The 25,453-nt window shown below is 37.6% G+C and overlaps 1 protein-coding gene across 2 annotated transcripts in view; it reads right to left on the bottom strand.

Annotated features, from left to right (window-relative positions):
* The window catches only part of LOC106063921 (phospholipid-transporting ATPase ABCA3-like), a 78,222-nt gene that overhangs the window by 31,894 nt on the left and 20,875 nt on the right, over positions 1-25,453 (bottom strand). The window contains exons 9-21 of one of the 2 annotated variants that reach the window (XM_056041991.1): positions 24,645-24,773; positions 23,121-23,238; positions 19,412-19,566; positions 17,991-18,149; positions 15,276-15,486; positions 14,144-14,241; positions 10,892-11,043; positions 8,969-9,016; positions 7,625-7,720; positions 5,715-5,762; positions 3,817-3,846; positions 2,824-2,865; positions 1,160-1,198 (exon numbers count right to left, since the gene is read on the bottom strand). In XM_056041991.1, coding sequence (XP_055897966.1) covers positions 1,160-1,198; positions 2,824-2,865; positions 3,817-3,846; positions 5,715-5,762; positions 7,625-7,720; positions 8,969-9,016; positions 10,892-11,043; positions 14,144-14,241; positions 15,276-15,486; positions 17,991-18,149; positions 19,412-19,566; positions 23,121-23,238; positions 24,645-24,773 — 1,325 coding nt within the window. The remainder of the gene's footprint in view (positions 1-1,159; positions 1,199-2,823; positions 2,866-3,816; positions 3,847-5,714; positions 5,763-7,624; positions 7,721-8,968; positions 9,017-10,891; positions 11,044-14,143; positions 14,242-15,275; positions 15,487-17,990; positions 18,150-19,411; positions 19,567-23,120; positions 23,239-24,644; positions 24,774-25,453) is intronic. The other variant, XM_056041992.1, reaches the window with a different exon arrangement.

Genomic DNA, 25,453 nt, shown 5'->3' with positions numbered 1-25,453 from the left:
GTCTGTGAGATCTAAAATCTTCATGTGTGAGGTAAAGTCTTTAAGATCTAAAATCTTCATGTGTGAGGTAAAGTCTTTAAGATCTAAAATCTTCATGTGTGAGGTAATGTCTTTAAGATCTAAAATCTTCATGTGTGAGGTAATGTCTTTAAGATCTAAAATCTTCATGTGTGAGGTAATGTCTGTAAGATCTAAAATCTTCATGTGTGAAGTAATGTCTTTAAGATCTAAAATCTTCATGTGTGAAGTAATGTCTTTAAGATCTAAAATCTTCATGTGTGAAGTAATGTCTTTAAGATCTAAAATCTTCATGTGTGAGGTAAAGTCTTTAAGATCTAAAATCTTCATGTGTGAGGTAATGTCTTTAAGATCTAAAATCTTCATGTGTGAGGTAATGTCTGTAAGATCTAAAATCTTCATGTGTGAGGTAAAGTCTTTAAGATCTAAAATCTTCATGTGTGAAGTAATGTCTTTAAGATCTAAAATCTTCATGTGTGAGGTAAAGTCTTTAAGATCTAAAATCTTCATGTGTGAGGTAATGTCTTTAAGATCTAAAATCTTCATGTGTGAGGTAATGTCTGTAAGATCTAAAATCTTTATGTGTGAAGTAATGTCTTTAAGATCTAAAATCTTCATGTGTGAAGTAATGTCTTTAAGATCTAAAATCTTCATGTGTGAGGTAAAGTCTTTAAGATCTAAAACTTTCATGTGTGAGGTAACGTCTATAAGATCTAAAATGTTCATGTGTGAGGTAATGTCTGTAAGATCTAAAATCTTCATGTGTGAAGTAATGTCTGTAAGATCTAAAATGTTCATGTGTGAGGTAACGTCTTTAAGATCTAAAATGTTCATGTGTGAAGTAATGTCTTTAAGATCTAAAATCTTCATGTGTGAAGTAATGTCTTTAAGATCTAAAATCTTCATGTGTGAGGTAACGTCTTTAAGATCTAAAATGTTCATGTGTGAGGTAATGTCTGTAAGATCTAAAATGTTCATGTGTGAAGTAACGTCTTTAAGATCTAAAATCTTCATGTGTGAAGTAACGTCTGTGAAATCTAAAATCTTCATGTATAAAGTAATGTCTGTGAGCTCTAAATCAAACTTAGATATCTACCGAAACCAAATTAAGATGAAAATGAGTTCAAGTACACATCATTACCTTTTAATGACTTGTATAGTATCGGACCCCACTTTGACGCTATAGAAATCAAGAAAGACAATTTACTTATCTTTTTACATTTCTGTTTCCTGTATTAAAATTTCTTCAGCAATAAATGTGTCTCTGTGTCTAAGTATAGGTCTGTGAACCGCCCGTCCCCCCCCCCCCCCGTCACGCTTCTATATTTAGCAAGTTATGTCAGTTAATATGTTCTATATGTTTGTTAATAATCTCAAACAAATCTTTTAAACATAAGCACATCCTTCTCGTATATTCGACTTCGCCTATGTACAAAAATACTTCAGTTAAATACCATACCTTATAGTAAGTGTAATTGTATTATTAGTTCTGATCAGTCATCTAATTAAATATCTTTTAGATCTAGACTAACAATACAACTTTGCGATGAGAAACATTTTACCATTTGCTTTTGCTTAGCGCAATTTCATGCTTTTAGCAATGCGCTATGATATTGAGTCCGGTGGAACTTTCTCGCTAACAGGAGAATGGGGCAAAGGCGAGTAACTGGCGCCTTAACCAGTAAGCTTTGGGCAGGAGGGGTTCGTTAGCTGTGGCTAGCTACCCTCCTAGGAGAAGAAAAACTCTGAATTCAGACCTGCAGCTATACCCAATCATGAGAAAGTCTTTGGAAAACAACATGAGGAAAAAATCAGCAGCTGGCGACCCTAAGTCAGTTTGCAGCACCCATTGCTACACCCTGGCAGAGCCTGAGACGCCTCTGACCCCAAACTGTATCGGTACTGATGTTCCTTTGGATGCATCAGCTGCGTGGAGAGGTGGGAACTGATGTGAGGGCGACGTAGTTCCGACCACAGTTAATGCCCAGCCATTCATATTAATTGATGACCCATAGTCGCTTTTTGACTAAAGGAGAAGGGGGATATAGAAGGAGGTATCTGTGTCAGTCTTACCGTAGGCTAATTGCTTTTTAAATGCATTTATGATAAGAAAGTGTCGAATTGAATTCGAATTCGAGGGCTAAAGCCTCCCAAGCCAATACAATATCTTCCGTGTCAGGGAAGAGTTTATGAAATTAGAATGTACCATAGCTATCCATTGGCGTATCTAGGAGGGGGTGCGGGGGGGAAGGTGCGTTCCGCACATCATGACACTCATCAGGGGATGACAACCAAGTGGGAAAAATGCACTTTTCCAAAATGCGACCTTTTAAAAATAAAAATGTTGAATGTCTCTCACAGTTAAGTATCAACATGTACCAAACCTTCTTAATTTAATTCTATTTGACTTCCTATTATGAAAATAATAATGCGTTGTAAACGCCAGGAGAAAGAGTTTCTGAAGCTCAGAAATGTAGAAAAACGCTTGGCGACCGGCGCTTCGCCCCGGACAACTCTGAGTTAGCTTAAGGCGCTCACACAAAGATCCAATTTGACCCAGTTTAGTGGCAAGACTTATTATTATTATTAGTAGTAGTAATAAGGTACAAGAAATAATAATGCGAAATGTAATCTTGATCAGAGATTGGATTTGAGAGAAATAGTGAGTACAAAATTAGTACAATTACGGAGTGAGTTTGTAAAAAAAACTAAAACTAGTATTGATTAAAGAATGTTATTTAATTAGTCTATACTTAGTGTTTAGATATCTTGGCGATCACTCTACGCCTAGATCAATGACCGTACCTCAAATTCGTTTCTGTTTCAGGTTCAGTTGGCGTGTCAACTCTGGAAAAAAAAAATATCATAGAGTACTGTAGGTAAGGAATAACATTTTCTGTATCCGTCGTGACATCTTCAGTGAAAACTTTCTGAAGTTTAGTCTAAATGACAAGAAATAGAAATACGATCTTCAAAACTTCTTTTTATTTCCAACTAGCCAAATATGACCCGCGGCCTGAGAGACCTTAACTTGGGTATTACTGATCTACTAGACTGTATTTAGATGCATGTCAAACTTGGAAAATGTTTCCTTCACATTTTTATTAAAATTTTGCCACGAAAATAAAAGAAGAGTATGAAAATGGGTTTACCCGTTCAGCCGAAATATTCAAATCCAATATAAAATACTGTGAAAACGGGTTTACCCGATTTGTTAAAAAGTTTCGTACTTAAATAGAGATAAAATTAGGTACTTTTTTTTTCTATTTTTAGGCCCCTGCGGTTGTGGTAGGAACATTAAACATACACTACGGTCTCCGCCCTGATCTTAGGAACATTTATGCCAAGTTTTATCAAGATTGACCAAACGATTTTTTTTTTCTGGACATAGATACATACATACATACATATATACATACATACATACAAACATACAAACGTACTCACATACATAAATACACACACACACACATACATACCTACCTACATACATACATACATACATACCTACATACATATACATATATACAAACATACATATATACAAACAGACATACATACAAACATACATACATACATACATACAAACATACATACATACATACAAACAAACAAACATACATACATACACACACACATACACATACATACATACATACATACTTACATACATACATACATACATACATACATACACACACACACACATACATACATACATACATACATACATACATACATACGCCTGACATTTTGCTTTATATTATAGATACTTAAGAGAATGAATTGTTCTTTTACCTTTTAACCTCTTCACTTCCTGCCTGATTGCTGGAAAGAAAATATTTTGTAAAAAATATTTAGACATATACATTAGTCTGTGCAATTATTTATTAATTACTAATTGACTCATTATTTCTATAAAGGCTTCCCTTCATTACATAGAACGTGCTTCGAAATCTCCTTAAGACGATTAGCAGGTGAGGAATGACTATTTGAAAAGAAAAAAAACAACAACTTCAAATTGATCTAGAGCAGCGGTTCTCAACCTTTTAAGCTCGGCGACCCCTTTTTACAATCACCCACTTTGCCGCGACCCCCCCACCCCCCCCCCCACTCACACATACAGCAATAGAAGAGTAGACAATAACTTTCCACCATTTTGATGGTCTTAGGCGACCCCTGGTAAATCGTCAATCGACCCCCAAAAGGGGTCGCGACCCACAGGTTGAGAACCCCTGACCTAGAGTTTCTTAACAGTTTTAGAGAAATTCATGTTTTTTTTACCCTTGAAGTCAAGCATATCTTAAACTATACATGCCTTTATAATGTAATTGTAAACTAGTAAAGGTGGTTTAAGGTACTGTATAGCCCATAAGAAATTCCAAATTGTGTTCCGTGAGTTTCGAATAGGTGTACTGAGAACGGAAAATAAAACTTGCAACTTTTTAACGTTAGATTTTATGCGTTACGTAATACGAAATACGTAAGTAGGGTGCAAGTGTATCGCTGCATTATGTAAACCAATGTCTAGGATGGAGTCTCGGTTTTAAATCCTGCTGAAGACTGGAATTTTTAATTTCGGGATCATTAGGGCCCATCCACCTCTCTAAAAAGTACCTGACATTAGTTTGGGGAAAAGTAAAGGCGGTTGGTTGTTGTTCTGGCCACATGACACCCTCGTTAACTGTAGCCAACAGACCCTATATGTCACCCAAGTCTGAAAGTGGTACTTTTACTTTTGCAGACTAGGAAATTTCAACTTCATGAAATTGGCTAATTTATCTAAATCAAATTTTTTGACGGAAGATGACGGCAACGTCTTCGAGTACAGTGTTTTCACCTGGCAACGCTAGTTTTATTTTCTTGCATTTTTTGTGCGCCTGTCCGCTACAAGGGCTTTCCCCCAGGGCCTCACGTGTGTTTTCCGAGGCTTTCCCGAGTGCTCTTCAACTGTCTCTTGTGAAGATCATCTGCTGCCAGTTCATTTTATTCTATGTCAATGAGAGCCAAATGGCGCTTCAGTTAATCTTTATAGTGATTACGGATGGGGAGGTGTCATGGGGGGCACCTCTGTTAATGCCGCCTTCTTTAAGTTCGCAAAAAATTTGCTTTGACCTGTGTTCGTTCCCTATGCCGATGTATGGGGGATGGTCACATGGTACTATACTCTGTCAATTGTTATTTACCTTACATTTATGCTATTTTAAAAGTGGTATGGAGTTTTATGAATTAAAGGGCTACATAATTAATTTTACAAAGTAAAAGGTTTGCTTTCTGGTGAGAAAATGTAGTCCTTGCACCTTAACTTAGCAAGCAACAAAATGCAATGAAATCTAATTTTCATTTGCTTTTCTATTGGTTGAAATCTTAAAGTGACAAACAAACTTGGCAAAACTAAAGGTGGTACTTTCCCTTTCGGGGCTGCTTGAAAATTCAAGGCGCTCTTTTTTGTTACTTGATTCTTCATACTTTATACTATAGGAACCACGGTAAGTAACGATACTCTAATGGAAATATTACTTAGCACTTATATCCAATGTATATCAATTAAAAAGTTTTAAAGATTAATTATAACAAAGTATCTTAAAAAGAAATACTTGTATAAAAATTAGTTTGGGATTCGAAACATTACAAAGTACGACAAATTCAGATTTTCAGGCCTACCCTTAGGGTCCGCTAAAAATCATTGAACTCACCTAGCAGTTTTATCCTCTATAGGCACTACGCCAGGAATAGACGCTCTACTGAAAATTGTACATTACAATTATTTTATATGTATATCAATTAAAGAGTTTAAAATATTGATAAGCAAAGATTAGCACATAGCCTATTTGACGATTTAAAGACCAGCTTAGACGCCAACTTTCTTTAACGGACATAGAAGAGAGTACCTTGTTGTAGGTGGCTTCAGAGCAAGACAGCTGGAGGTCACTTACATAGGCCGTGGGATACACATTTGAGACCAAAAGAAAATCCGCTGCCGAGGACAGACGCAGACAGTGAAAAGAAAATCTAAATCGACCACCAGCGGACAACGCATGATGTGGCGAAATTTGTAGGTCGCAATTTGGGCTGCGTAGTCACATGAACTAATAAGGCTTGTGTTTAAGTCCGAAGATTAATGAGGAATGCAGTATTCCCCGTGGTTACGCAGCCACAGATGTGACCTACAAATTTTGCCACTTCAAGAGCAAGCCTCCAGCATGCGCAAAGTATTTTTAAAGTTAAAATTGGCTCTCGCAGACCAATACCACTCTTTAAGATAAATGCAGTCCACAGTAGCACAGAAGTCTGAGACGGCTGTGAACCACAGGTAGCCGTAGGTGTTATATCAGAGTTACCGTCTCCTAGACTGGCTGCTGATCAAAGCTATAGAGCCCTGTCTGCCCATTGGCCGAATTGTTGACTAAGGAAGGATGCATCGCCAAATTAGAATCTATCATCATCATCATCATCATCATCATCATCATCAAACTCCATTTGAGTGAGGGCCTGAGAGGCTCAAATCCTCTCTTGCAAAAGCCCTGAACAGAAACCATGCTGTCTTGCGTAGTGCATAAATGTCGCCATACAGGTGGATAATTTTTTGGTTTCCCAGACCTGTCGAGACGGAGATCAGCAAGTCTTGGGCAGTCAAACAGATTATGAGGCACGGTTTCCTCTTCTTCCCCGCAGCGGGGGCACCGTGAATCTATTATAGCTAGATCTAGGTCGAGACTCTAAGCGTGACACAGAAGCTAAATGGCAAATATGACGCCAAAATATGTGAAAAGCGTTTAGTTAAAGACGACACAAGGACAATTTGTGTGAAATAATCTCAACTAGAAAGACCTTACGATTGGTCGAGATTGGCAATTACACCTACCGTTACGTGTCCTGAAGGAGGCGCTTCAGTCTTTAAGTAAAACGAAAGGAAAGACTGAGACAAAAACAACTAAACTTCCTTAGCGGCCATCTTGGTTTCGCGCACAGGAAATGCTGCATTATGATATATGTATGTATACATAAAGAGAAAGTGAAATGTACGTCATACGGGGACATATGACATTTAATAAATGTTAGCTGGCCGAACACAAATCTCTAAGTACAGAATGTGGAAAACAAACCAGCAAACATAAGTAAAGCAAGAAAAAGAAATACCCCAAAAATTGGGTCTGGATCGGATATACAATGTTAAGAACAATGGTAAAACATGGTCTGGACTGGAGCCTATAGCGTACAAGGCTAGGAGACTGAAGCAAAGATGGCAGAAAGGACACGGTCCTAACTAAGTCGGATAGCCCAGAAAAGAGTTAAATGGCGTTCATAAGTTCACCTGGAAATCGAAAGAATTAAGTCAACTAAGTTAAAAAAAATTTAGACATTAATCACTGAATGATTCCAGATGTTACAACATGATAGGGATTTTAAGAAACCTTTTCAAATTGGAAATATTTGTTACAAAAAAAAGCAACATTTCCAAATAAGCTTATTATAGATGTGGAATTGTCACTCACAATTTTTCCACAGCAACAATAAATATTTATAATGTATATAATGTAAAAATTTTTTTTTTTTTTTTTTAATAATGAGACGCTATTTTCTATACGCCAATGTTACTATTTACTTTGTTGCTGTCATGTCGAATAAGGGCTCACAATCTACCGAGGATTCTCGGTGGTGACTGGCGTGCAGTGCCATATAATCAACTGTCATCCTATGACTTAAAAAACAAAAAAACAAAATCTAAATATTAAATGTGAAACAAAAAGTTGAAACAAAACAAATGAAATGTCAAATGTGGAGATTGATTCGTTTGTCTGTTGTATTGTATTAGAGCTTTAACATACCGCGAATAGTATTGATGAAAAACACTCTCAGTGACTAAGGCCTAATACTACTATTAAGACCTAAGGCAACAATAAAGACCTAAGGCAACAATGAAGACCTCAGACAACAATGAAGACCTGAGGCAACAATGAAGACATAAGGCAACAATGAAGACCTAAGACAACAAAAATAATAAAAGTAAAGTTTCCCCTTTCAGACCTTGCGATCTATGGGGGCAGATGATGTTAAGGTCATCTGTTTTTTTTTGTCCAACGGTTAACGAGCAGGGTGTTATGTGACCAGCACAATGACCAACCACAATTACTTTCCCCAACTAAAGTCAGGTAGGCCTACCGAAAAAATCCCGAAAATCAAATTTACTGTCTTCAACGAGATTCGAACCCTGGACCTCAGGTTCGGAGCGCTTGAACATTCGACCACCGTGCCCTCAAGACTACTATAGGACTACAATTAAGACCTAAGACTACAATGAAAACTAATTATACGACTGCTCATAATTGAAAATATTACATGATTTTATGGACTATATTGAAAACAAGCAATTTACTTTAAAAAAAAGAGGAGCTACATAATTAATGCCCTATTTCTCAATAATGTAGAGGTTATTGTCCCTTCTTCGATTTCAAACAAATAATTAATAACTAATAATTAATTGATTTATTGATATTTTTTTTAACAAAATTCATTCATGTATTGTTAGGTACAATAAATAATTGTTTAAAGCTATAAGTTGATCTGAGATTGGGATGTACACACCCAAACATGTATAATTATCTAAGCGGACAAATCCGAATATAATGAGCCATATATCTGAATAATGAAGGATTATTTTCCATTTCTGGTATCAAATAAATAATATCAGTAATTAATTGACTAATTAGTTAATTTTGTATTGATTCATTTATTGTCTTCGCCATTGAATAATTACGCAAAGTTTAAACTTGATCCGAGAAAGGATGCGAGAGAGAAAAAAAACATACACAACTTTTACAAGACAGACAGACAGATTTGATAAAAGTTGTCATAAAGAAAGTTGAAATGAAGTTTCCGAAATCTCTTTGTAAGCATTGAGCTATGCTGAGAAAAAAACATGCAATTATCGAAACGTGGCAGTACTTACGCAGGCGGCTTGACCTCAAAGCGATTTGGTTCAAAACCTTCACCGACTCTGATCAAAGAAAAAAAAAACAAGCAAAAAGTATTGAGGATGTGGACATTTGAGTGACGTCCCTAAATCTTTTCATAAACAAGGTTACAAAGACAGTTTGTGTGGAAACAAAAACTCAAAATCGGCCCCCGAAGTGATCCACCCAGGCAGGCTTCAATATTGTCAGAAAGAACATCCGAATGAAATTATATCAAAGACAAATGAGAGATAAGAATGGAGAGAGAAGGTTGACAGATTTTGTGCAGTGCCCCAAAGGTCAAGCAGATCAAGAGATAGGTGCAAGTGAATGCAAAGTTAGATTTGAACCTGGCCTAACTAGTTCCCCTTTCAGACCTTGTGGTCTATAGGGCAGATGATGTAAATGTCATCTGTTTTTGTGGCCTACGGTTAACGAGGGTGTCATGTAGCCAGCACAACGACCAACCGTCTTTACTTTTCCCCAACTAATGTCAGGTATCCATTAGATCTGGGTGGACTCAAGAGGCGCCCGAAGATTCCGAAGTTGAGAATCCCAGTCTTCACCAGGATTCGAACCCTGGACCCCCTGTTCGGAAGCCAAGCGCTTTACCGCTCCTCCCCTGGCCTAACTGATGTCTTATAATTGATCTAATTGTTTTGAAATGCTCAATCTCTTGTTCGAACCCTAAAAAAAAAAGAAAAAACATTACCGCATAAATAAATATTCAAGAAATTGCAGTTTACAAGATTACTACATATTTTAAATTTGGTTTAACTTATAATGCATACTAAATAGCTTTTTCTCTTTAAAAAACTTTTTGCATAAGTGATTAAAAAAAATAGATTTTTCGCTTTCAAAAAAAGTAGCCGTTGCATCAGAATTTTGAATTGTCTAAAATATTATGATGTCGGATTTTCACTATCTTTTCTAGTTTACGAGAACTTAACTGGACTGACGGACAGACGGACAGACAAACATTTCACTTCTTCTTCTTCTAGCCAGCTTTATTGCTGCTGAGCTGTGAGCTCTTTTGCAGACTGTGCCAAGGAAAAAAAGTGTGCTGTTTTCTTCAGTTGTTCAGACATTTCACACAAAACTGAAAACGTCTTTTCCCTTTTTGGGGGCCGCTAAAAATAGAGGGCGGGCATTTGTTACAGAAAAGCATACACAAAAAAGCGTACTGTACAAATTATTTTTCCGCCTTTTATTTTTGCATTTGAGATGTCATCAGATGTACTTAAAACTTAAAATGCAGGCTGGCTCTGTGTGAGCCCTTCATCTACTAAAGAACTGGTCAGTTGGTCAAGGGAAATATCAATGTGAGTATCAGCAAGTTAATAAAAACAACATCCGATATAAACTTTTGTACGGGAGGGTTCCAAGCAGATGTACATTTATTTTATATTCCTTTTACAGCTAGTTCCCAAGACGCTAGGGTAAAAAAATTCGGCCGAAAACTGAGCACACCCGGAAAGCTTCCCCATATTTCTTCTCAGACGTGCAGGTGTCCGACATAAAAACGGAGCCCTGAGGAACAAACATGTTTGTTGGGGCTATCTCCTCATCCTGACCAGGTCGATGGACTCCGTCCTTTTATGCGCCTCAACAGGAGCTCCGTTTTGCTTGGAATATTACTTCCTCTAGAAACCGTTTCCACCCGAACGATACGTTGAGGTTGAGAACTATTATCCGGGATCCCCTAGGAATATATCTTTTCTTCTATATTATAAAAAGCATCTAGAACTGTAGCCTCGAGATGACAACAATAATAATAATAAGGCTTGACTTCGAGTCCGAAGATTAATGGGGGTGCAGTGTTTCCCGTGGAAACGCAGCCCCAGTTGTGTGACCTAGATATTTTGCCACACCAGAGCGTGCATAACCATTGTCCGCCGGTGGTCGATTCAGATAATTACCTTATAAAGACATCCTCCAGCGAAGTAGCTGTCAGACCGAAGGTGCTGATCTTAAGTTCGACTTTGTTGTTTTCCATTTCAAAGAGAAGCCTGGAGTACAATGGAACCTCTTCGTCTGGAAGAATGTAGAAGATCTCAGTCGGAGTCTCTTGCTGAAACAAAAAAGTCTACTTAAATTTCTGATATCAGAGAGGGACATAACAGTAAGAGAGGCCCTAACCCTTACTCTAGCACAGGGCTTCTCAACCTGTGGGTCGCGACCCCCTTGGGGGTCGATTGACGATTTGCCAGGGGTCGCCTAAGACAATCGAAAATATGGATTATTGTCTATTCTTCTATTGCTCTGTGTGTGTGTGTGGGGGGGGGGGGTCTCGGCAGAGTAGGGGATTGTAAAAAGGGGGCGCCGAGCTTAAAAGGTTGAGAACCGCTGCTGAGTCTAGCACGTACAAAAAATACTAGGGGTATTTTTATGATAACTGGCATAGAGGCCTAAAAGTTTTTAATACTATTGAGTAACAATTTAAGTGAAATATATGTTTCAAACCAATTCACTGCACTGTCTCCTGCTGGAGCAAGTAAGTATACTTAACTTTCCGATATCAGAGGAAGCTATAGCAGTAGGAAGGCCATGACCCTTACTCTAGTGCGCACAAAAAAAAAAACGCTAGGGGCCTTTTTGTGATAATTGGTTTAGAGGCCTGAAAGACTTAAATACAAGTAACAAGTCTTTGTTTAGAATAAGGGTTTTCGTACAAACTCACTACACTGCATGTCAATCTGTAGCAGTGTTTCCTATATTTTTGACGTATCTGTACCCCTTCTAATATTTTCGTAATGCTGAGTACCTTTTGCCCAAAAAGGATTTATTTCATTAACAATCAAAATATATTTTATTCTTTTTTTTTGTAGGCCTATATGCACAAAATAATAATAACTCTATTACAATGAAGTATTAATTTGGTGAGTTTAGTTTGTATAGGCTTCAGAGACACAACGGATGAATTCTAAAAAAAATGGAAACATAGTTTTTTAACATTGAAAAAGTGGTCGAGTCGACGGAAGTTATAACACCCTGTCACGGCCTGGTTCTTGTTATAGGCGTGATGACGCGAATGTCTCTGTGTGTGTTGTAGATACCTCTTCTGGTACTACTATAATGTTCTTCTTGACTATGTACTTTCTTACATGCACTAGATTTGCAAGTGCGTAAGAACACTAACATACTAAACTCTCCATCGACAACATTTAGAGTTATTAATAAACACACTGGTAGCAGACATGGATTTTATTACATATGAAATAAATCACAAAAAGATATTGGCGACTTCAGCCATCACACAAATTACATCCAAGGAAATAAGTCCTGAATTCAAATCAATTATAATAACTTCAATAACTTCAATGCTTATACTTAACTCTGCTGTCAAAAGATATCCATAGCACTCCTCTCTCTGTGAGAGTCCAAGATGAACTGACGTGTTCACCTCGTGGTCATTCCCCGACCAAGAAAAATCTCGTGCTGACCGCACGGAATAGTTAAGTGACTACTAGTCAGCAAATGTTGCAAGGGTTCTAAAACTGGTATATGACACACCCCTATCCATTTTCTGATCTTTGTAGAAATTCGTCTTAAAATGTTAAACAAGTGCTGTATTTGATTTTGTGAAAACTTAAATAATAAAAGGATTTAAAACTCGTGGTAGTTTTATTCTAATTTTAAAATTAAGTTATTTTTTTTTAAACCAGCATAGCTAAATATGTGCAACGCGTACCCCCTTCGAACTCTTCCCGTACCCCTGGTGGTAAGCGTACCCCACTTTGGACAACACTGATCTACTCGCACAGCATGCAAGGCAGAAGCGTCTTCGCTTTTTTATGATAACTGACGGTCAAAGAACATTATTCATATTAATCTGGGTCGGTGCCCCTGTTCGCCATCCCCAATGCCTTCTATGTCAATATATACACTTTATCTACTCAATCAATCAGAATTTAAGGTTTATTAGCTAGGCCAGTGATGCCCAAACTACGGCCCTCGGGCCAGACCCGGCCCGCGACGTGGTTCCATCCGGCCCGCCCGCTGAAACGTCGTCACTAAGAGTAAAAATTTACCTTCCAAACAAAACAAAAAAAAAAGGTTGAAAAAATGTATCTTTACCTACGTTTGGGCCCTCACTTTTTCTCCGATGGATTGGTGTCATGATCTTTAAAATTTGTATGTTTGTGAAATGGGACTCTGAATGTAAAATCTACCAGGAAAAGTTAACAGATCTTTACCTTTTTTTTTTGTTGAACATGATAATAAGCCAACATATTTATTTTTTAAATAAAGTGTGGCTGTTTAATAAACAACAGCATAAAAAACGGCATTATAAAATAAATATGGTGGCATTTTTGGTTTGAGTGGCGAATAAAAGATTGTTAGAAACCTATATATTTGATACTTAATAGGTTATTTGAAAATTATTATCTACTAAAATAGTTTCAGAACAATTTCATTTCATTTTATAAGTTTTCGTTCATGTGGCCCGCGATATGAGTGTTGGAAATTATAATGGCCCGCGGGTCGAATTAGGTTGAGCATCACTGAGCTAGGCCAACAATTTGTGACTTTATTTAAATTAACAAGTCATTGGCTGTCACAGAAGAAATAAGCAAGACCATAGTAAAGCAATGTCTGTTAGTATAAAAACAACAAAAAAAAAGTATTACATTTTCTATTAGAACGTTCTTCTGATCCAGAGTCATTTCGCCCGTATGCAAATTACCACGAGAACAGACGTAAACGGCTACAAAAAATTCTAAATCGACCATAGGAAGACAATGGGTATGCCGGCGCTAAATGTAGCACTATATGTAGGTCACAGCTGGGGCAACGTAGCCACGGGAAATGCTATATTCCTCATCAATTTTCGGACTCTAAGACAAGCCTTATTATTATTATATATTTGTAGCAAGATGAAAAAAGGTAGTTTGATTGGCCCAATCAAATGGAAACTCAGCTTGATTGCAATTGTCCCTCTCATAACTACTATAACAATAGCAATAGAGATGAAAATACAAATAACTTTGACACACGACAACTATGCGCACTCACACACAAACACACAACCAGCGCTTACGTGAGCGCTGGATCAATTAGACTTCTATGTACTATTGGGTAACTACAGATGACCTTGTAACAGATCTGGCCCGCGGGCCGTAGTTTATTATACTGCTAAACCTTGATGTTGCGCTTGAAGTTGTACTTACCATGTATCGACCCTCAGGGATATGGCTCTGTATCATACTGGTTACTTTCTTAACGCTACAATCTGGCTTCTTTTCAATCGTCAGCTGGTATCCAGTACCTAGAAAAGATGGAGTGCATCTGCATTTTTTTGGGGAAAGAAACATCAGAGTACTGATGTCACGATTATCTCACTTTTTAAAATTATTTTAAGATTATTTAGGTAAACTTTAATAGACCGCCGATTTGTCAGCTTCTGATGCTGAAAAATATGCTGGTCGCAAGTGGGGTTGGCATAGCGATATGAAACACTGCAGTCATTCTTAGTCTTCCGAAACGAAACAAACTTCAATGAACCAGTGGCGTAGCTAGAAATTCGCCAACATTTGGGGTTTCGGGGGGGGGGGCTGACCTCTTTGGAAGCCCCTGCATTTTGCGTAATATTGAATATTTAATGTAAAAAATTACTCATATTGGGCCCTTTGACAGTGGGGTCTTCGGGGTATTTTCAAATTCTCTCCCTCCCTCCACCCACCTTAGCTACGCCTCTGCCATTAGCGTATCCCAATGCTGTGGCTTAGGTACAGATCTGAAAGTGTCACTGACTTGATATTTGATATTTTGGTTTTATTCACATTAACACAATTTAGGCCAAGTCCTGACCAGTATCCCTCAAAGGTAACTTCCCTTTAGAGGGCCAAGTGCTAAAAGCTACACACCTGAGTTATTAAAAATAAGTTCAAGTCAAACTCAAATAGTAAAAATAATTTATATAATTTAATAAAAGTCTGTTGTAAATATGTATATGACAAGACAATGTAAAAGAATGGACGGGCCTGCCATTGAAAGAGGTTCTACCCAAGACTGAAGACTGAGAGGAATGGAAAATGACGGTTGACAAATCTTATGTGGTCCAACTAAGGGATAGGTGATGGTTGTAATTCTTTTAGTGAAATCATACAATTAACTCTCTCGCATTGTACAAAATTATAAAAACCAATGGAATTGTCCTCGTCTAAATAGTCTCGTAAATTTTGGTTGTGACAATATGTCATACTGTAAGTGTTTTCAGAATTGAATATTTATACGTTGATATAGGTTGATAATGTAAATTATATACTCTCTTACAAAACATAGATCTCTTTTTTTTTTTACCGTAGATTCTCTTGAGGAAGTTTGGAGTTCCACAACACTTGATGACGCCTTCTGCCATGATGACGATCCTATCTCCCAGGACGTCTGCCTCGTCCATGTAGTGTGTTGTCAGAAGAATTGTCCGCCCTTTTTGTTTGGTTTTCAGGAAGTCCCAGAGTTCACGTCGAGCGCTTGGGTCAAGGCCAGAGGAAGGCTCATCAAGAAAGATGCACTAAATCATGGCAAAAATTGAGCGTACAGAAACAAAACATTAACACTAATCCAACGTATTTAATTAAAACAACAACAACAACGTATATATATATATATATATATATATATATATATATATATATATATATATATATATATATATATATATATATATATAATAATCTCTATTGTCCGTTTGGAAATTCGTCTTACAATTTGTGCATTACACCAAAAAAAAAACAAAACAACATTATAACTATAAGAAACCAAAATGTAAATTCACACCAGACGCACTCATAATTTACATGTGACAAAGTTTATACCAGATTGTTCTTATTCAATGATTTGATTGCCAGGGGAACAAAAGAGTGTTTGTGTCTGTTTGTCTTTGCTATCGGTGTCTTGTATCTCTTATGTGATGGTAAAATCACAAAATCCTGACACAAAGGGTGATTCTTTATTTCGAGGATCTTGTTAGCTTTTTTTTTATAGATGTTTGTCTCAAACAACTGCCCAAATGGGGTTTGTTTTTTGCCAATGATTTTACCAGCAGCACTTAGGATTCTATAAAGTTTATTTTTATTTTTAATGCTCAGATTTCCATACCAGGCAGTGATATTGAAACTTAAAATATTGGAGATGTGAGCGTGTTAAAACATAGCCAAGGCCTTTTCGCTAACATTAAACAAGGACAGTTTTCTTAATAATCGTAATCTTTGCTGCCCCTTTTGCAGATATAATCAGTATTTGATGTAAAATTTAGTTTATTGTCTAGGATAGTACCAAGGTATTGCTACACTGACTTTTTTCTCTATAAGGCTGAATTTTCTGATACTCGCTTTGTGACGCCCTAATCTCAATTTAAGTGATAGCAAGGGACATACATTTTTGTCTATACGCAGGCTACTAGCGCGGTATACTTCAACATCGACATAGGAGATTGGATTAAAACCACAGTTAGAGTAAGACAAGGCTGCCTATTCTCACCAACTCTTTTCAATATCTTCCTTGAAAGGACAATGGAAGATGCTCTCGAGGGCTACGAAGGTTCTATAAGCATTGGATGAAGAACAATCCTAAGACCTTCATTCAGGGAGCATTACCAGGAAAAAGAAGAAGAAGCAGACAGAGAAAGCGGTTGGAAGGCAATATAAAAAAATGGACGGGCCTGTCATTGAATGAAATTCTATCCAAAGCAATAAAACTGATAAATGTAGAACACCATTGAAACTTACCTTGGCACTACTATTAACACAGGCTATAGCCATTGAAACGTACCTTGACACCTGGGGCTAATTAACACAGGCTAAAGCCATTGAAACTTACCTTGACACCTGGGGCTAATTAACACAGGCTAAAACCATTGAAACTTACCTTGGCACCTGGGGCTAATTAACACAGGCTAAAGCCATTGAAACTTACATTGGCACCTGGGGCTAATTAACAAGACTAAAGCCATTGAAACTTACCTTGGCAATTGGGGCTAATTAACACATGCTAAAGCCATTGAAACTTACCTTGGCACCTGGGGCTAATTAACACATGCTAAAGCCATTGAAACTTACCTTGACACCTGGGGCTAATTAACACATGCTAAAGCCATTGAAACTTACCTTGGCACCTGGGGCTAATTAACAAGGCTAAAGCCATTGAAACTTACCTTGACACCTGGGGCTAATTAACACAGGCTAAAGCCATTGAAACTTACCTTGACACCTGGGGCTAATTAACACAGGCTAAAGCCATTGAAACTTACCTTCACAACTGGGGCTAATTAACACAGGCTAAAGCCATTGAAACTTACCTTGACACCTGGGGCTAATTAGCACAGGCTAAAGCCATTGAAACTTACCTTGACACCTGGGGCTAATTAACACATGCTAAAGCCATTGAAACTTACCTTGGCACCTGGGGCTAATTAACACATGCTAAAGCCACTGAAACGTATCTTGACACCTGGGGCTAATTAACACAGGCTAAAGCCATTGAAACTTACCTTGGCACCCGGGGCTAATTAACACATGCTAAAGCCATTGAAACTTACCTTGGCACCTGGGGCTAATTAGCACAGGCTAAAGCCATTGAAACTTACCTTGGCACCTGGGGCTAATTAACACATGCTAAAGCCATTGAAACTTACCTTGGCACCTGGGGCTAATTAACACATGCTAAAGCCATTGAAACTTACCTTGGCACCTGGGGCTAATTAACACATGCTAAAGCCATTGAAACTTACCTTGGCACCTGGGGCTAATTAACACAGGCTAAAGCCATTGAAACTTACCTTGGCACCTGGGGCTAATTAACACAGGCTAAAGCCATTGAAACTTACCTTGACACCTGGGGCTAATTAACACAGGCTAAAGCTATTGAAACTTACCTTGACACCTGGGGCTAATTAACACAGGCTAAAGCCATTGAAACTTACCTTGACACCTGGGGCTAATTAACACAGGCTAAGGCCATTGAAACTTACCTTGGCACCTGGGGCTAATTAACACCTACAAAGTCCTGAAAACGTACCTTGGTGTTGCCAATGAAAGCGCAGGCGACGGAGAGTTTTCTTTTCTGTCCCCCACTCAGTACTTGGGAGTAACTTGTTCGGTGGTCGTAAATGTGCAACGCTTTGAGTAAATCTTCGGCCTCCTCAGCGGTCCTGGTTCTGTGGTACTGATTACGAAGCTGCAGCAACATGACAAAGTAATTGGATTTCATGTCGCTAGCGTCACATCCTATTATAGTTCACTGTCATAGTAAGATTTTTTGTTTACATTCTATGTGAGGTTTTCTGAATACACAATCCCCTGATTACACTGGGATAGTTGTGCCACTAGACATGGGGTCTAGAATTATTTGTAAGTACGTGCCACAAAACACTAAGAATAGAAAAATAATTTTGTTCTAAAGACCATGAATTGACATAACCCTCGCTTATCCCTTAGTCTGTCGGACCATTGGGGAACCAAGCAAGACTTGTCGACCGTCTTCTCCATTCTTCTCTGTCTTTTGCCTTGTTTAAAACCTCTTTGAACGGCACGCCCGTCCATTCTTTTATGTTGTCCTCCCATCGCTTTCTCTGTCTGCCTCTTCTTCTTTTTCCTGGTACTGTTCCCTGGAGATATGTTTTTGTGAGCCAAGAGGACCTTGTGATATGGCCATAGAATTTTAATTTCAGTTTTTTTTTTAACAGTAGTTAGCAGGTCATCGTGGGGTCCACTCGTTGTACTTATCCTGTCTCTAATCAGTTTTGTCTCACTTCGGTCTTTAAATGTGATACCTAGGATTTTTCTGTAACATATGTCCATTCCATCGCTAGAATCCACCTCTCTAGTTCTGCAGTCAGCATCTATAAAATGTTTACCTTATTACATTTAATGTGTAATGTCTCTACTGCGTATTTTTTGCTTATAGTCTACTGAGTATTGTGTACTTCCTACTGTGTACCGTGTACTGTCTACTGGGTATCGTGTACCGCCTACAGTATATTGTGTACTGCCTACTAGGTATCGCGTACTGCCTACTGTATATTGTACTTGCCTACTGTATATTGTGTACTGACTAGTGACTACTATATATTGCGTACTGCCTACTGTATATTGTGTACTGCCTACTGTATATTGTGTACTGACTAGTGACTACTATATATTGCGTACTGTCTACTGAGCATTGTGTACTGCCTACTGTGTATGATGTACTGTCTACTGGTTATCGTGTACTTCTTACTGTATATTGTGTACTGCCTACCATATATTGTGTAGTAACTATTGTATATTGTGTAGTGCCTATTGTATATTGTGTACTTCCTACTGATTATTATGTACTGTCTACTGAGCATTGTGTACTGCCTTCTGTATATTGTGAACCGCCTACAGTATATCGTGTATTGCCTACTGTATAGTGTGTACTGCCTACTAGGTATTGTGTGCTGCCTACTGTGTACTTACTTGGCTGTAGAAAGACAAATGCTCATTACATGTTAGTCGAGAAAATAAGATATCGTGCTGTGGACACAGGCCGAAATTTTCTCGCGCTTTGGTCAAGTTTTTGGTGAGGTCTATTCCGTTCACTATAGCTGTGCCTTTGGTAGGTTTCAGGAAGCCTGCGAAATGTATTCATGCGCGTTAAATAATGCTTTGAAAACGTTGAAATATTTGTAGCTATAGCTAGCAGCCGATACAAAATTGTTGCGAATGTATACATTATGTTGCAAATGTCTAGGGCTGCAACTGAAGGTAAGATGAAATGTTTAATTCAGTAAATTGTTTGCATTAAGATAAAAGGTTCCAAAAGAAAAAAAAAAGTTAAAATAGCCAAAAACACAAAAAAAGGGGTGGGGGGTGGGATTACGGACCAAATAGATTTACAGATTGAATTGAGAAGTGGAAGAAAAGTTAAAGAATGGACAATGGACAACGGACAATGGACTAACTTTCTGTTTTTGTCCGTTTGTGTGTGTGTGTGTGGGGGGGGGAGAAGTGCTACTAGAATGACCAGAATAGCTGCTATTTATTTATGTTTAATATGTATGTAACATCATTTGTTTCAGCGCCTAGCTTCACTTCTATATTTACGTTGACAGCTTAAATTAATTGCTCCTACCCACTGAATGTATTTATGTTGTCCACTTGTCATTATGAGAGATACACAATTGTCTAATACATGCCTAACGGCTGTCTGTGTCGGCTCTATTAAAGTTGGTGAACGGATGTGGCGAGGTGGGGGAAAGGCTGGCTAGGGCATGTGACCATTGACCACTGGGGTGGTAATTTGCATACGGGCGAAATGACTCTGGACCAGAAGAATGTTTTTTGGACATCCCTTGAGGTCAAGTTCGTTTAGTGCGTTATCGCCTAGGCGGTGTTGTCGTTTCCAGGGTCACTGGTACGAGCCTTGGTAAGCGCAGTCCCTTATTTTCGTCGCATTTAATTCACAACTTTCAATTAAAAAACTTGGTCCCTGGTGTTGCTGTTTATTTATGTTTAATATGTAGAATTACCAGGCCCCTAAAATATGAGTGCGTGTATGTATCGGGGGCGCATTATGATCGTTAAAATGGGATCAATTTTGAGATGTGTAAGTCAAGAAATGAAATGTCCAAGAAGGAGAAATTTCATTGTAACTAATTCACGGGCTTAGAAAAAAGATTGTTAGAAGGGTCGTTAAAATGTGGCCCGTTTATTAAAACTCAAATTAAATACAACAGAGAAAAGAAGATTGTTCCGGGTATAATAAACAATAAAAAGTCTAGAAACGAATCGTCAGGCGTAGCCGTTGCGTACTTATCTTATAAAATACAGACGTTACTTGAAAAAAAGAAGAAGATGATTACGTCCTACGTGTCATGCATTTAATCATGCATATTAACCTATGACCTAAATTCTGCTAAGTCACTGGTTTTCTTGCCTAGCACAGGCAACCCATTCCATGCTCTAATAGCACCAGGGAAAAAGAAGCATTTGTACAAATTTGTCCTAGCATATGGAACGAGGAATGTGCCTTTATCTTTATGTCTTTCTAAGTATTTTATTATTAGAATTTATATTATAAATTTCTATATTATATAGATCTATATTTCATAAAAACGTAATAACCATAGGGCAGATAAGGTTCCCCCTTTCAAGACTTACTAACCATAGGGCAGATAAGGTTCCCCCTTTCAAGACTTACTAACCATAGGGCAGATAAGGTTCCCCCTTTCAAGACTTACTAACCATAGGGCAGATAAGGTTCCCCCTTTCAAGACTTACTAACCATAGGGCAGATAAGGTTCCCCCTTTCAAGACTTGCTAACCATAGGGCAGATAATGTTCCTCCTTACAAGACTTGCTAACCATGGGACAGATAAGGTTCCCCCTTACTAGACTTGTTAAACATGGGACAGAAAAAGCTCCACTTTCAAAATTAACGAGCCGTGTGTCATTTGATTTAAAAGCTCATCTATTCCCATGGATCACTATTAACGAGTGTTTCGTGTAGCCAGCACAACAGCAAAGGATTTTAAAAAAATTTTAAGACTAAATTTCAGCACTCAAGGGCGCCCTTTAATACCGACATTAAAAGTCTATGTCTTCGCCGGTCTTTGAACTCGGGGGTGTCACTCCGTGAGATCAGCCCTGCACTAATATTCTTAAGACGTGTTGGTAATATTGAGTTTTGCGTTTTTTGTTTACAAGAAATAATGAATAAAATGTAATAGCGCATTAACATCCCACATTCATCCGTGTAATTTGTGTGTATATATATATATATATATATATATATATATATATATATATATATATATATATATATATTGTTTTTAACCTTCAATAGTACCTTTCCCTAATAACAAACAAGATTACTTCTCTTAAACTTAAAAAAAAATAATTATTGAAAATGTTTGAACAATTATATTTGGCTTCTCATTCTAATTTTTTATTTGTTTTTGTTTGTTTTTGTCTGATCTTTGTCCTTCAGATGAAGCCACACTTGTAAACATTCTCAAATAGTAGGTTTTTGTTTTTTTTTGTTTTTGTTTTCATTAGGGACCACTATATTCACTTCGCCAAGGGCCTCTAATTCGTTTAGCCTTAAGCCCTCCAATTACCCAAAGCCGGCTCTGATTTGTAATTCCGTTTTTGTAGGTGATACCTAGGATCCTTCTGAATTTCATTGCTAGGATCCGCTAGGACAGTGATGCCCAAACTACGGCCCATGGGCCAGATCCGACCCGCGACGTGGCTCCGCCAAAACATCGGCACAAATTGTAGAAAATAAAAAAAAAGAAATAAAAAAAAAGGTTCCAAAATGTATTTTTTTCTATGTTATTACAATCACTTTTTCTCTGATGGAATTCATTATAATCTATTGTGTTTCTAAAACAAACCATTACAAAAATATGGAGGCATTGTTAGTTTGAGCCGCTAAGAAAAGAGTCGCTAAGTTACGTCTAGAGTTGATCGATTGACGAAAATATTTACCAAGAAGTCGATAAACTGAGTTGGCTGTAATGGAGGCTAAAGAGTTGCTCAAATTTGAAGAAGAGAAATGAGACATAAAAAAGTGCTTGCTACCAGTGATAGAATAAAATCGTCTTGAAAAAAAAAGTTGAAGCTGTGCCGCATTTCTGGCATGACTATTCCAAAACGAGTATAGTAGACGATGTTGGTGAAAATCTCCATTCAAAACCAAATGACAGAGCAGCAGATTTCTAAATGATTTCAATTGCCGCTGAGGAGTGACACCAACTGGAACTGATTGACTTACAAAGCCAGACTTCCCAGCTTGAGAAATTTCGAGCAATACAGACAATATATTTCTACGCTGTGTTGTCTACATTAACTTTTGCACAGTTCCGAAAACAGTTGCTGGATATGATAAAAACTTCTTCAGTTATAAGGCACTGGAGACCCTTAAGACGTAATGGACTTATGTGTGTAAGTAGGCCTACTGAAGCCACGGGAACGTCATAATATAACTATTTAAATTGGTTTAGTCTCATTTCGATTTTAAAAGATAATCTTTTTGTTAATGTGGCCCGCGACACGAGTGTCGGAAATTAAAATGGCCCGCAGGCCGTATAAGGTTGGGCAGCAGTGCTCTAGGAGAAGAAAGAAGAGAAGTCTTAGTTAAGTGAAACAAAAGTATGACACGCAAGTATTCAGCATAACACACCAGTGAGCATATTAATTGTAGTTGTCTTCCCTGCTCCGTTGTGGCCCAGAAGGACTGTGATTTGATCCTCAAATAAGTCCAAGTCAATGCCTGCAACTACCACCTTCTTGTCAAATACCTGCGCAAGTTTAAAACATTACTGTACATTCAATATTTCAACATTAATCAGTAGCAAGATAAAATTGCTGGCATTTCAAGGCAAATGGGAAAATATTTAAAAATCGTCTAAATGTATCTATATCCAATCTGATAGATTGGATTTACAAGTAAATTTAAAAGAGATCGATAACGGAACATTTTGCAAACTTTCTTAATTTTGACCTTTTTTTTAGCCGTTTACTCCCTACTTGTAAACATAGAAACAAAATATATTCAAAATATAGATTCTTTTGATTCTGTTCCATGGTAGATATTAAGTAACTACTTAGCGTTTTTCTCCATAAAGGTTAATTGCATCATCGGTAAATGCAATTTATTGAGTCATAACAATATTGATTAAAGAATTAGTTTAGAAATGGGGGGGGGGGGTTCGGATGGCTGCCTGGTCGTGTGGTATGCGCATTGGACTGTCCTTTATGTTGTCTCGATGGTCCCCGGGTTCAAATCCTGTCTCTGCCGTCCCCTGTCGTATTGCGGGAGGCTTGAGCTAGGACAAAATTAAAGTCTTAAGCAGCATCCCAAACATGTAAACATTTTATAAACATTTTATAAACATTTTATAAACATATATAGGACTTGCAATCACATTTTTATATGCTTGTGAATCTTGGACGCTGACTGCAGAGCTAGAGAGGAGGATCCTAGCAATGGAATTGAGATGCTACAGAAGGATCCTAGGCATCACATTCAGAGACCGCATCACAAGCCAAGATATTAGAGACAGGGCTACTGCAGTGGTCGGACCCTATGAGGACCTGCTAACTATTGTAAAAAAAAAACGCAAGCTAAATATCATGGCTCAACTTGAAAATTATTTAGATAGAACATTCATTTGAGGAAAAAAATATAATTTTATGACCCTACATTGCGCACTGTCATTAGGTGCGAGACTGTGCACCATGAGACACAGGACAGAGACACGCTAAAAGAGAGAGGAAGTCGAAGATGGCCGATAATTAGAACTAGGATGTAAACAAGAATGAAGTGTTGTTATTACTGAGTACTCTAGTTGGATAGTTGTTATCGCATTAATGTTGTTCTATTATTAATCTAGTGTTTTGATATACTTCGTTGAGGTTATTTGGGTTCGCTGATGGCTAAGTTACAGCAATATGTTTCATGGTTAAGTCGAAATCAGACAAATAATCATATAAAGAAGAATTGACTAGCTACTACACAGAAGGTCAAGGTGGTGTCATAGATCACAGATGAACAACTACCCAAAAGTTGGGAAAAGGCCTTCAGTGTCTGTAGATTGCCAATGACCTCATTGGTCTGACAAGAAGTTGCAAAAGGAAATAACCGTCCCTTGAGACGTCAAATGCCACATACTAAAAGAATGCGTGATTCGGTCTAAATACTAACCTTTATCAGGCCACGGATCTGAATTCCTGGAGTAAGATTCTTGCTGGCCGGCTGAAAGTATCTTTCGTCCATCCCAGATAATGCCGGGATGGACTCTTCGGATTCAGTAGGTGGGCACCAGTAGGATTTCTAAAAAAAAAGTTATTACAAAGGCCACAACTTAAATGCCTCCAAACAAGAAGCAAGAAAATATTATTAAAAAAAAAAATCGTCTTAGGGAAAGAACTCCACACTTACAACTGTATATCTCAATAATGTAGAAGTTATTTCCCTTTTTTGATATCAAACAATTTATTCATTGCCAATAATTATTGATTTTTTTTTCAATTGATTCTTCTTTTGTTAGGTACAAAACATAATTAGTTAAAGTTTCGATCCGAAAATGGTTGTGGACCTCATTTATCTAAGGGGAGGAAACTCTACATATTTAAACGCAAAATTTTGAAGGATTAATTCCACTTGTTGGTATCCATTTCCAGTAATTAATTAACTTATTTATTTTTATTTTTAGCGGCCCCCGTAAGGGGAAAAAGGCGCTATTAGGTTTGTGCAAAATGTCCGTCTGTCCGTCTGTCCGTCTGTCCGTCTGTCCGTCTGTCCGTCTGTCACACTCAGATCTCGAAAACTATAAGAGATATGAAAAATATTATTTCATCATTAAATCCGGCTTGAAAAGTTTAGGTGCAACGGCTACTTTTGGTTTTCTAAAAGCAAACCGTTTAATTTATAAAATTAATTATGCAAGCGATTTTTTCATAAAAATACACCAATTCTAAAACAATTACGTAAATGTAAGGGAGGCAATGTTA

The sequence above is a fragment of the Biomphalaria glabrata genome, chromosome 9 (genome assembly GCF_947242115.1).
Source record: "Biomphalaria glabrata chromosome 9, xgBioGlab47.1, whole genome shotgun sequence".
Taxonomy (NCBI): domain Eukaryota; kingdom Metazoa; phylum Mollusca; class Gastropoda; family Planorbidae; genus Biomphalaria; species Biomphalaria glabrata.
This window is presented reverse-complemented; position numbering and strand designations above follow the sequence as displayed.